Source organism: Nyctereutes procyonoides, unplaced genomic scaffold (assembly GCF_905146905.1).
Source record: "Nyctereutes procyonoides isolate TBG_1078 unplaced genomic scaffold, NYPRO_anot_genome, whole genome shotgun sequence".
Lineage (NCBI taxonomy): Eukaryota > Metazoa > Chordata > Mammalia > Carnivora > Canidae > Nyctereutes > Nyctereutes procyonoides.
In genome coordinates this window covers 33,788,023-33,800,904 of record NW_026575160.1, presented here as the reverse complement: position 1 = coordinate 33,800,904, position 12,882 = coordinate 33,788,023, and the positions used below count along the sequence as shown (strand labels likewise).

The 12,882-nt window shown below is 47.1% G+C and overlaps 1 protein-coding gene across 1 annotated transcript in view; it reads left to right on the top strand.

The window, feature by feature from the left end:
• Positions 1 to 9,589, top strand: part of AASS (aminoadipate-semialdehyde synthase) — a 52,479-nt gene extending 42,890 nt beyond the window's left edge. The window contains exons 17-24 of the mRNA XM_055314787.1: positions 12 to 120; positions 907 to 1,047; positions 1,537 to 1,704; positions 3,009 to 3,104; positions 4,381 to 4,496; positions 5,146 to 5,234; positions 5,794 to 5,970; positions 7,059 to 9,589. Coding sequence (XP_055170762.1) covers positions 12 to 120; positions 907 to 1,047; positions 1,537 to 1,704; positions 3,009 to 3,104; positions 4,381 to 4,496; positions 5,146 to 5,234; positions 5,794 to 5,970; positions 7,059 to 7,177 — 1,015 coding nt within the window. The 3' untranslated portion in view covers positions 7,178 to 9,589. The remainder of the gene's footprint in view (positions 1 to 11; positions 121 to 906; positions 1,048 to 1,536; positions 1,705 to 3,008; positions 3,105 to 4,380; positions 4,497 to 5,145; positions 5,235 to 5,793; positions 5,971 to 7,058) is intronic.
• Positions 9,590 to 12,882: the final 3,293 nt, after the last annotated feature.

Sequence of the window (12,882 nt, the reverse complement as noted above, 5' to 3'; positions counted from 1 at the left end):
ACCTGTTGTAGTGTGGAAGACGCTGGCATCACAGTCATTGGTGAACTGGGATTGGACCCTGGTCTTGACCATATGTTGGCGATGGAAACCATAGACAAGGCCAAGGAAGTGGGAGCCACGGTGAGTCCAATTTACACCCAAAAGTCCATTTAGGAAAATATTAGAAGGTCCCGGTTTTTGCGTACAAAAATAATCTTTTTATAATTTTGATTAAGGAAGCTGATAGAATATAACTCAAACTTTGAGTAGAAATTTCAAGTAAAATCCTCTAACTGCAAAAATATCTGTATGATAAAACAACATCCTAGGCTTAGCAATCGATTTTTAGAAAAATAGATGTTACTATACTATTTTGGTTTAATGGAAGCTTTCAGACTGCTTTTGGAGATAGTAAGATTTGACTTTTGAAAGTGGGAAAAATTCTTTGGAATATTGTCATTTTTTTGGTATATGGAGTCTGTTTTACACATGAGAAGGAACGATTGGATATGAAAATGTGATGAGTCAGATTCAGTGGTTTAGGCTGTATATATGTCACATGCATGGAATCAAATATAGAATCAAATTAATCATGATTATATTTTATATAAAGATTAATTACATTGTATATCACTCTGTACATTTCTATCACAAAATATATAATCAAACATATCATTTGAACACAAAAGTCAGGAGGAACCAACTAAGCAGAATTGAATTAATAGTTGGATTTTTAACTAGCAAAATATTAGTCACAAACTCCAGTGGATTTTAAAAATGTGTATATATAATATCACTGACTTAATCGGATGGCGTTTGGCTTTAAGGAAGGCTTTTGAAAGCCTTTGTAAGTTTAGGGAAGAAAAGACAGCAAGGTTACCTCCTTTATCCCATTTCTGCCATTGTCTTTCATCCCGTATTTTACAGATTGAATCTTACATTTCCTACTGTGGGGGGCTTCCAGCCCCTGAACATTCGGACAATCCTTTGAGATACAAATTTAGCTGGAGTCCCCTGGGAGTCTTGACCAACATGATGCAGCCGGCCACCTACCTGCTCGATGGAAAGGTGAGGGAGTATCCGCGAGCTTTCGTGAGGCAGACCTGCAGCCCCTGTCTCGGCTGAGCCCACACTCCTCCCTGGCGCCAAGGCCTTTGCCAGTCCTCTCTCGCCCCCCCTCCACCTCCACCCCGGGCTGACAGCGCACCCCAACCCTGCACCCCCACCCCTGGCTGACAGCTTGCCCCACCCCCACCCCTACCCTGCACCCCCCCACCCTGCACTCCAGGCTGACAGCACACCCCACCCTGCACCCCCACTCCGGGCTGATAGCGCACCTGCACCCCGACCCTGGGCTGACAGCGCACCCCCACCCTGCTCCTCCACCCTGCATCCCCACCCTGCACCCGGGCTGACAGTGCACCACCACCCTGTACCCCCACCCTGCACCCCCACCCCCATCCCTGCTCCCCAGGGTCGCCTGGCCGGCTGCTGGTGCCCAGGTGCGATGGCCTAAGGCCAGGTGTAGTGACCGCGGTGCCCCCTGATGTTCTTCAGGTGGTGACAGTGGCGGGCGGCGTCCCCTTTCTGGATGCAGTGACCCCCATGGGGTATTTCCCGGGCCTGAACTTGGAGGGCTACCCCAACAGGGACAGCACCCAGTATGCAGTGACCTACGGCATCCCGACGGCACGCACGCTGCTGCGGGGGACACTGAGGTACCAGGTGAGGGCGGCGAGGCCTGCGGCCTGTCGGGGGGATGTGCCCCGGCCCAAGGCGACCAGACCAGCCGGTGCACCCTGCTCCCTCGGGGCTCCTTGGAGGGAATGTCCCGGGCATGACTGAACCCAGCCCAGCCGGGAGGTGACGCTGTAAGGAGTCGGGTGTGGGGGGTGCAGGCTGCTGCAGGCCCCCAGGGATCTGGGGCCAGGTGACCCCCTGCTCCGCTCCCCCTCAGTGCTGGCCGCCATCCCAGGCTCCCCGTGGGGGCAGCATGCAGCCCCCGCCTCTTTGGTTCACCTCGGGGACTGGACAAGGACGCTAAGAATATCTCCGTTGTCCCCTTAGCCCTGAGGCCAGGGGGTGAACTAGGCCGCTCCTTCCATGTCCCTACAGCTGAAGATGCGGTTAGTCCACTTTCCCCAAGCAAATCCGAAATGTTTTTACCACCAACTGGGGGTGTGGACCCCAGGAGCGTGAACACAATCGTCCACCACGTACTTACCCATCACAAAGGAGCGGGGACAAACTCCAGCAGACACTCCAGTCTGAACTGAGGCCGTAACACCCTCAGCGCCGGCAGATTTCTTGATTCTGTTTTCTTCATGTTTTTTTCCCAGAGAATATCAGTAGTATTTTTTGGAGGGGTCCAAGAATTAGGATTTTTCTCCTTCCTTTTTTTCCCCCAGCCCCATGCCCACTGTAGAGCCCACCGTGGAGCTTGAACTCACAACCCTGAGATCAGGACCTAAGCTGAGCTCAGGAGTTGGACGCTCAACCCACCGAGCGCCGGGCGCCCCCCAGTTAGGGTGTTGGGATGCCCTCGTGTAGGGTCTTGCCAAACATGTAGGCCCAGGAATAGGAGGTTTTACGAGCTCTACGAGCCCACTGGAGCGCCCCAGGCTGCGTGGGCAGGCCGGCGACCCTTCACCGGCTTCAATGTTCTTTCCTCTGAGTATGACAGGGACCCCAGGCCCCCCGCGCCGGCCTGTCCCCCGCGTGTCCCTTGAGGCGGAGCTGGCGGTACCTGCCTTGGCTCTCCCTCAAGGCTCCCCCTTGCCCCCCATCGTGTGACTTAGGAGCCGCTCTCGGGGCCCACCTGTGGCCCTGGCCGCTGTGTGCGGGGGGACAGTGGCCAGTCGGCAGGTGGCTCCGGGTTGGGGTGATCTTCGGGTTCTGGTACACTGGACTGTGCGGAGGGCAGGCAGGGCAGGTACGAGGGCCCCAGGCCGGGCCCCCCCAAAGCAGCGTCCTCGCCCCGTCTTCCCTGAGAAGGGAAAGCCGCACACACCTGTCACTGACCCCTCCAGGGCTACGCCAGGGCTCTCAACGGCTTCGTGAAGCTGGGCCTGATCAACAGGGACGCGGCTCCCGCCCTCCGGGCCGAGGCCAGCCCTGTCACCTGGGTGAGTGACCCCCGAGCGTGTGCGCTTCGCTGCTCTCCGGGATGGGCGGGCTCGGGCGTTGGTTCCAGCGGAGCAGCCTCCCGCGGCCTGGACGCCCCGTGGACCCCCGAGAGGCCCGGGCCTGGCCCACCACGAGGCCGCCGCCAGGTCCCAGCGCTTCGCTCTTTCCGTGGCTTTCACCTGTGAGCACTTTGGGTTCCGAGCCACTGAGCTGCCCGTACCTGTGCTGCGTCAAGCCCTCGGGGCCGCGGGGGTGCAGGGGGGTCCCTAGCCGCTGCCCTCACTCGCCGGCCCCGCACTCGAACCGTGTGCCCGTGTCCGCGGGAGACGCCACAGACTCCCCACGGGGTGAGAAAGACCAGTGTGACCAGCTCTGGCGACCTACTCAGCCTCTGCGTTAGGCGCAGTTTTCCACGAAGCCGAGAGCCCCCCAATGTGTCTTACGTTTCACAAATGTACGTGTCGGACACAAGTGAATAAACACGTGTGGGGTGAATTCTGAGGTGGAGGCCGCTGGACGGGAGGGCTGGGACGTGTACCCTTGGGGCGGAACCAGGACGTTAGTAGCTACAGACTAGGGGCTGACAAACTTTTTTTTTTTTTTTTGTAAAGGACCAGATTATTAATATATTAGGCTTTGAGGGCCGTACGTACTCATTTCTGCATAAACAAATGAGTATGGCTACCTTCTAATGTGAATCTTCTTCACAAAACCAGGTGGTGAGCCAAATATGGCCTGTGAACCATTTTGTTTTTCCTTGATCAAGGGTCCAACTTTTTCTCTTGGGATCCTGGAGAAAGTCTTGTTTGGAAAGTAGAACAAGCTATGACCATGCTTAAGAGTTCTTGCTTTGAGATTTTATTATCTGCAAGGCCTTTCTCTTCTCTTGAACCTACAAAAGAACTCTGGTTGCTACTGGCAACCATAGCAATGAGCCCATTCCATTTGATCCTGGCCAAAATGGACTACTGGAGGGAGAGGGAGAATGAGTGAAAACGTAACGGAGACGATGTGATGGTAAATACGGTGCCATCGTTTTAGAATTGATTTCACGCCATGATCCATTTTTATTGCCGAAACATCGTTTTAGAATATCATTTGTTCATGAGTGTGTGGATGCGTGTGTATGCCTGTGTGAGTATTACAGTTTATTATTCCTAGTCATTTCTGATTTAAAATATGAGGTGCATTTGTGATCGAATGCCCTTAGTAGGATAATTTCTCAACTGATTACTTATTAGGAACTTAGGATTTTGTCTTTATTTTTCTGACCAGAAAGAGCTCCTTTGTGATCTGGTTGGGATTTCACCGTCCTCCAAGCGTGATGTGCTTAGGGAAGCTGTCTTTGAGAAGCTGGGAAGAGATAATACCCAGCTGGAGGCTGCTGAATGGTAGGCACCCACCGGTCAACTTAGCACAATATTGGATTCCTTCAATATCAATAAAAATATCAATGATTTCTTAGTCCTTTCTAGTAAACGTCTAGGACTAGACGTTTTTACATTGTCTTTGATTAATTTGCTGCTCTAATGTTGGCCTGTTGTAGAGATTTCCATGTACTGTGTTCATGTGGGGATGAAAGGGTAGATAGAAACTCAATGGCAGTTGTGACTTGGGGATTACTTATTTTGAGACACTTCGCTACTCAGTTCCCCAGAAAGCCGGGATATTTTTTTCTGTCCCGTAGGAGATTATCCTACTCTTCTGCAACTACTTCACACAGTTGTGGCCCATTATGCTGCTCTTCTTCCTGTGGGAGAACTAACCTGTACGTGATCTCACAAGAAGCTTTGCAACAGTGCGGACTTAGCATGTGTCAGTTCTGCTCTGGGGAGCACTGCCTTGGGGGGTCTGATGATTCTAAAGATGAAAACTTTGCTATTGTTAATGTCTTTTTACGATTTAGGAGAGTCTTATGGCTTGGACTGTCACCTTGCGATTGTTCCCTTTTAAGATAAAATCCAAAGAGCTCCCTTCTCCTTCCCAAGTGAGATTCTGTGGAAGACTTGACCTAACACAGCCACCTCTTGTGCTTCTCAGGTTGGGCCTACTCGGGGATGAGCAAGTCCCTCAAGCCGAGTCTGTGGTGGATGCACTCTCCAAGCATTTGGCCAGGAAACTCTCCTACGGTAGGCCGTGGGCTATAGCTCACATCCCAGAAGCGGCGTCATGGGATGCAGTCAGCACAACTAGGGGACGTGATGGGAGGGCTGGAGCCAAGCAGTAGGGGTGGGGAAGTGTGCTCGAAGGGAGGGGGCACTTGGGCTGTTTTTCCAGAGGGAAGAATAAGAGAATTATCACATAGGAATGAACTTGGGGAACATAGAAAAGGGACAAATGATTAGCTTTATTTTTTTAAAAAAATTTTTTATGATTAGTTTTAGTGTTAATGCCTTTGGGAAATGCTGAAGGAGCATTTTTTAGGGAAGAGTGGGAGCTTTACCACAGCGCCTTCATGTCTGTAGCCAGGCCACAGTGCTACCAACCCGGGCAGAGGAACATGGCCAGAGTTGTCATTTGTTGAGTTTTTCACTCAGCCTTTGGGCTAAAGAGCAATATAGATGATTGTCTAAGGGCTGCACCTGATGAGAGGAGACACCTGTGAGAGCAAAAGGTAGATGCTAATGAGTTGCGGTGTTGGAGTTGTTCGGTAATGACATTTAAGAATATGTGTTTATTTACCTTAAGGCCCTGGAGAGAAAGACATGATTGTGATGAGAGACAGTTTTGGAATCAGACATCCTTCTGGACACTTGGAAAATAAGATTGTTGATCTTGTGGTTTATGGAGACGCCAATGGCTTTTCAGCCATGGCTAAAACTGTGGGGTTACCCACGGCGATGGCAGCCAAGATGCTGCTTGATGGTAAGTTCTTCCATTGGAGAACTGAATCGGTCTCCAAATCATCTCCCAAGTCATTCCGTGCCTGGACATCAAATGATTACTCTTAGTATGACTCGGGCGTCCACTGAAAGTGAGCTGTCTCAGACTTCTGAGACAAGTGCTGCCCGGGAGACCCCGTGGTGCGGGCAAGCCGTGGGTTTTAGAGTTACGCCTCTTTGTGGCTCAGCTCAATCACAAGATGACCGAGTGATGGAGAGCGAGTTGCTCTCCGTAGCTGAGCTGCAGCTCCTCATCTTTCACGTGAGGATTCTCATTCCTAATTCAGAATTTTTTTGTGCTGCTGAGGTGAAATAATACATAAAGCTCCTACCACACACATGACCCCGCCAGGCAATGTCAACTCTTCCTTTCTCCCCTTCATTTTTCATATCTTAAGGGCGCTAACCCTGAAATAGCGGAGGGTAGTCACTTTCAGATCCCCCCAAATACAGACCGTGTTCTACTAACCTTCATTCCTTAGTACATTAGCAGCACTCGATAAATATTTTGAACTAAGCATATTTCAACTCCCCTGTCCCCTTGGATCATCTGTACGCTCAGGAAGCATCATCTCTGAGTGAAATCCTTCATTTGGCCCTCCTGTGTGTGTGAGGGAGTAACAGGCATCAAGCATATAAATGTGAAAAACGGAGAAAATGTATCTACAGGAGCTTATCAGCTAATATCAAATTAAATGACCTACTTAGTTATTGAGGAACCGGAGTAGAGAAGTGATGAGGGGGCGAAAGGAAAGCACTCAGATTTGCTGTTTCAGTTGTCTTAACGGAAGCCTGTGCCAGATAATCAGACTGGTTTTAATTCGTTCCGTTGGTGTTCTGCTTTTTTTTAAAAAAAAGCATCAGCAAATAAAGCAGACAAATTAGGTTTACTTTACGTTCTTATTGCGCTTTATTCTCCGATCATTTTGGCAATAGTTACTGCAGTTCATCCAGCCGTGCTTTCATTCTACAGTTAGCGTCTTTCCCTGTTTATGATACGGAGGCTTGTGCGGTGGAAATTAACCTTAATAATACCTTTAAAACGATAACTACAGATTTATTTTCTTCCAGGTGAAATTAAAGCTAAAGGTCTGATGGGGCCCTTTTCAAAGGACATCTATGAACCAATACTGGAGCGAATTAAAGCAGAAGGCATTGTATATACAACACAGAGCACAATCAAACCATAATTGAGAATTATATCTTGTTTTTATCTTCCCAGACAACATAGCTCTGAACATATGTGCAACAACCTGCTTGCTAATATGCTACTTTGAAATATAAAGCATGGTATTTTTTTTGAGTCAGTCAATACAATGATGTTTTAAAAATATAAATCTCTATTTTAATATGAAAACATTTGGAGCAGGAGATGCCAGTAATTACCAGACAACTCTAATAATTTTACATTTATTTTTTCATGTGTATGTAAAAGTGATGATTGTGCTATATGTTAATTTATCGTGCATCTTTTTTTCTTATAAGAATATATTTTCCTATGATCAGATAAACTTTTATCTTTCTAGTAAGAAAAAAATCTTCACACAGCTATATTTTTGTATTTTTCAAATTGATTCAGTTAGATACTCTTAGATTACCTATCCACAACCTTTGTAATAATTCTATTTTATGGCTTTTTTGGTAATATTACGATTAACCTAGTAAATGACATTTCTGACAGTTTTGAGTGTTTAGAAAAGGAAATAGGTAAGATTAAATCAAAATCCACAGGATCACCTCATTAGAGACAGAAAAAGCATTTTGCAAAATTTAACACCCTGTCATAATAAAAAGATTCAACAAACTAGGAGTTGAAGGGAGCTTTTTCAACCTGATAAAGAACGTCTATGAAAAACCCATAGCTAGCATCATACTTAATGATGAAAGACTGAAATATTTCCTCTTGAACCAGAAACAAGGAAATGATGTCTGCTCTCAGCAGTTCTACTCAACTTGGCCTGGAGGGTGTGGTCAGGGCAATTAGCCAAGAAAAGGAAATAAAACACATCCAGATTTGGAAGGAAGAAGAAAAACTATCTCTATTTGTAGATGGTATGATCTTATACATAGAAAATCCAAAAGAATACTTTAAGAAAATGTTAGAACTAATACATGAGTTCAGCAAAGTTGCAGAACACAAGATTAATATACAAAATTGATAGTATTTCTATACAATATAAATAAATGAAACAAAAATAATACTGAAAAAGGCAATTCAATTTACAGTAGCATGAAAAAGAGTAAAATAGGAATAGATTGTGAGTCCAGAAATAATACTCATCTTTATGATCAGTTGATTTTTAAAAACGGTGCTAAGACAATTCAGTAGAGGAAACTAGTCTTTTCATCAAATGGTGCTGGAACAACTGGATATCCACATGCAAAAGAAGGAAGTTGGACCCCTTCCTCACAGCATATATAAATGTTGACTCAAAATGGACCAAAGACCTAAATAGAAGAACAAACACTGTAAAACCTCTAGAAGAAATAGATGTAAGTCTTCATGCCCTTGGATTAGGCAATGATTTCTAAAATAATTGAAACCAAAAGCACAAGCAACAAAAGGAAATTAAAAAAAAATAGATTGGCACCATCAGAATTAAAAACTTTTGTGCTTCCAAAGGTAACATCAAGAAGCAAAAAGACGAGTCATAGAATGAGAGAAAATTTTTGCAAATCGTTTGTCAGGTAAGGGAGGAACCAGTATTTAGAATAAATAAAGGACTACGATAGCTCAGTAAGTAGACAAAGAGCCCAATTTAAAAAATGGACTAAGGATATGAATGGAGAGTTCTCTAAAGAAGATACAAAACCAATAAGCTCATGAAAATGTGCTCAACACCATTCACCACCAGGGAAATGCGAATCAAACCTACAATGAGATACCACTTCACACTCACCAGGATAGTTATAATGGAAAAGACAGTAACAAGTGTTGGTGGGGGTGTGGAGAAGTTGGAGTCCTCAAAAACTGCTGGTGGAAATGTAAAATTGTGCAGCCGTTTGGGAAGACAGTTTGGCAGTTCCTCAAAAGGTCAAAAGTAGAGCAACCACATGAGCCAGCAATTCCACTCTTAGGTACACACCCGAGAGAAATGAAAACATATGTCCACACAAAAACTTGCAAGCAAATGTTGATGGAAAGTATCAAAACAAGCCAAATGTTCATCGACTAATAAATGAATAAACAATGTGGCATATCCATACAGCGCAATATTATCTGGCAATCAAAAGGAAATGAAGTTCTGACCCATGCTACAACATGGATGAACCTTGACGGGATTATGTTAAGCGAAAGAAGCCAGACACAAAAGTCCACGTGTGATCTCATTCATATGAAATTGTCCAGAATAGTCAAATCTACATATAGAGAAAGTGGATTAGTGGCTGCTTAGGGCTAGGGGTTTGGGGGAAAGTGGGAGTGACTGCTAATGAGTTTGGGTTTCTCTTTAGAGTCATGAAAATGTTGTGGAGTCGATGGAGGTAATGGTGTCACAGCTCTGAATGTATTAAAAATCACTAAACTGTATACTTTGTGTGCATTATATCTCAAGTTGTTGTAAATGATTACATTATAAATAAAAAAATTTTTTTTTGCTCTTTGGGGAAAAATATAAACTAGATATTCCTTTAGAAATACAGAGTAAACCCTTGACTCTCTAGGACTATATACAGCTCCTGGCCCTATGGACTGACCTCTGCCCTTGGAATAAGTAGGTATTACATATGGGGGAATATGGAGGTTGAGAAAACATCGATGCTATTTAAAAAGGATCAAAGTTGATTGAGGCCTAGTCCTACGTGCCAAAAATAATGTATGGAGATCAATATTAATCAGTAAAGACATTTCTGTTATGGCACTTTTCTTAAATCACAATATTGAGTTCAACAGAGTCAATTAGGAAATATGAGTGTCACCCTGATTCCACCTCCAACCAGGAATAGTGCCCGGATGGAAGGGGGACTAGGGAACTAGCCCTTAGTGGGAGTGAGGGAAATGTGTTGAGTGCCCCGTTGAATTATTAGCTTCATAATACCAATGAACGATAGAGGGGAGAAGATTGAAGAGCTAGTCTCACGGCAGTGCTAGAAAAGGGATTTCAGTAAACTCGAGTAAGGATGATGTCATCACACACTCCGTGGACTCTCAGTTTTCCAGGAGGAATTGCAGAAGTGGAGGTGGTGGTAGTAAGATCTGGGAATGAACGGATAAGTTGTAATTACAAGCATGTGGCTCACCCAGGGGTCAGCAAACTTTGACTATTAAGGGCTAGATATTACATATTTTAGGCTTTGTAGGCCAGAGGGGGCCATAATTGCTCATTTCTGCCTTTGCAGTGTGAAATCAGCCATAGACAGTACATGAATGAGTGGACATGACTATGTGCCAATAAAGCTTTATTTATAAAAACAAGTCACAGGCAGACTTGGCCCTTGAGCCAGAGTTTGCTAACCCCTGGTCCTCCCATTATTTTTAGGACTAGCTGGTAATGCTGAGGAGGCGGGTGTTTCTCTGCAGGGGTCGCCTCTTTCAGCGCTGGTTCATAAGCCTGGACGGAGGGCGTCACCTGGTGATATGAGTCAGCCCCAACCATCGCAGTCACTGTGTCACCACGGGGCGAGACTAGGTCAGTCAGTCATCGGGGCTGGCGAGGTCAGATTTGTGCTCCGGAAGGATTCCTTTCACTCTGGTGCTCAGAGGGTCTCAGGCCAGGGCGGGAGGGCGGGATACTCGGGGCTGCTACAGCCGCTCAAGGAAGAAGCCACCGAGAAGGTCATGTACACACTTGTCCAGGCCACCGAGTCAGCGTTGGGAAGAGGGAACAGAGACCCCCTGCCGGCATTTGGAAGAGCAAGGCACCCAAGGCGGTGGAGCAGGGGCAGGGGCGCCCACCCAGCGGGATGCAGGCGCTGGGCCTCGGGGCGCCAGGGGCTCAGGCCCCGGGGGATGCTCAGGTCACCAGCTCGGCCGCGAGCTGCAGCCCCGACGGAGCGCCAGGGAGGGGGGCACGGGGTGTGGGGCGCGGGGCACGGGCACTCTGCAGCCAGCGGGCTGACCTGGGCGGGTGGCCGTCCTGGACTCTGTGGCCGGGGTTCAGGGGCTCATTCACACCCACGCCCTTAGCTGCAAGGGAGTCAGGGACTAGAGTTTGTGGCCGTTGGGCTTTGAAACGTAAGAAGTGTTGCCACCGTGACTGTGTCATGAACTACCCCAACTGCAGTGGCTTAGAACAGCACGTCCCTGGCTCAGGCTGCGGCTGGGGCGGGACCCAGGGCCCCACACAGTCCCGCGGGGGGCTGACCAGGCAGAGAGGTCCTGTCCCCGGAGCTGGCAGGGTCGCGGCTGTCAGCTGGAAGCCCCCCCCCCCAAGGACCTGGGGCTCGGGCCACATGGATCCTTCCACATGTGGGTTCCGTCCTGCCTTGGCACTGTGCCAGGAGCGCGCATCCCAAAGGAGCTAGCAGAGCCGCACCGCCCTTCACTGCTTAGCCTCAGAAGTCACATGGCGCCTCTTTTAGCACAGTCACAGGCTCACCTGGGTTCAAGGGGAGGGTTCCCAGACCCCACAGTCAGCGGCATGAGTTAGGAAAAGTCCTATGTGGGAGGGAAGATACTGTTGAGTGGTTTTTGGAAAAGAGCATGTGCCGTAGGAAGCCACCCGAGAGGGACAGTGGCGGGCGGGTGCGCGCTGCCAGTAGGCCTCAGTGGCCCCGGTTATCAACCCCTCGTCATTGGCCTTATTTTCTAAGCATCTCATGTTTTCTCGATCTAGTTCTTGAGTCTCTTGAGGTATCCCCACAGCTTTGAACTGACATACCGTAATGACGAAAGCTGAGAGATTTCTCATTTAACTCTCTAAAAAGTCCAAGAAATGCAGATTTAGCTCCCTGACTCCATTACACCATCTGGAGTCAAGGTGCCTCAAAAGACTCCTCTGATCCCACATTCTGCACTAGGAACCTTCATGCTGTAGTTTTGGGTACGTGGCTTCATTAAATGCGTGAGCAGCAAAGGGAGAAACTTCTTGCATCTGTTCATGTCTCTGCATAATTCAGAACTGAGGCGACTCCTCTAGGGCTGAAGCAAGACCGTAAGCATCTGAGACACAGGCTGGTGGCCCATCCAGAGCCGCGGAGGAAGGTATCGCACATTCGCCAGTCTGCAAAGTTCCTCAAACGCCAGCCCGTGTCTCCCGTGGGCTGCTCAGAACGCGTCACCGTGGACGGACTGCCAGGCCTTGTGTGCGCGCTGAGAAGTTTCCAATTCACACCCACAGCCTTTCTTACTCCCACTTTCATATCTTGTTTTTCATTTTAAAAATGATTACTGCAAAAAAAAAAAAAGAAAGGAAACGCCTCCCAGCTCTAATGCCAAGAATGTCTAGTTTCTTAAAACTGGTGTAACGTGTCATTTATATGCCTTAGCATTTAACGCCACCTACTCCGACACACTAATACTGTACTAATGAAGAGGAGACCTCTGATGCACCAGAACATTTTGCAATTAGCAAGTGAGTGGATGATATTCAATCACGCTTTATGATAATAATAAAAAGGTGTCTTATTTTGACAAATATGTAGCTTTTCCAATTTTCCCTAAAAAGTTCACTTTAATCCAATAAATGATTAGTCCTTCTGATTCTATGTGCTATTTGCAAGTGGAGTTCAAGTCTAATAAAATATTTAAAAATAGATCTGCTTATAAGGAGATCTTAGTTTCCAAGTTCTGATTATTAGAGAAATGGACTAAGGCGTCTTATGTGCTAACAAATTAGGGGGTTTCAGATCAGAAATAGGAAAATTAAGAATCCTAAGCTTCAATAATGAGTAGAATATGTATGTACGAAATGTCTGTGTTCCTTATATGTAAAGAAGGCGATGCCACAAAGTCCCA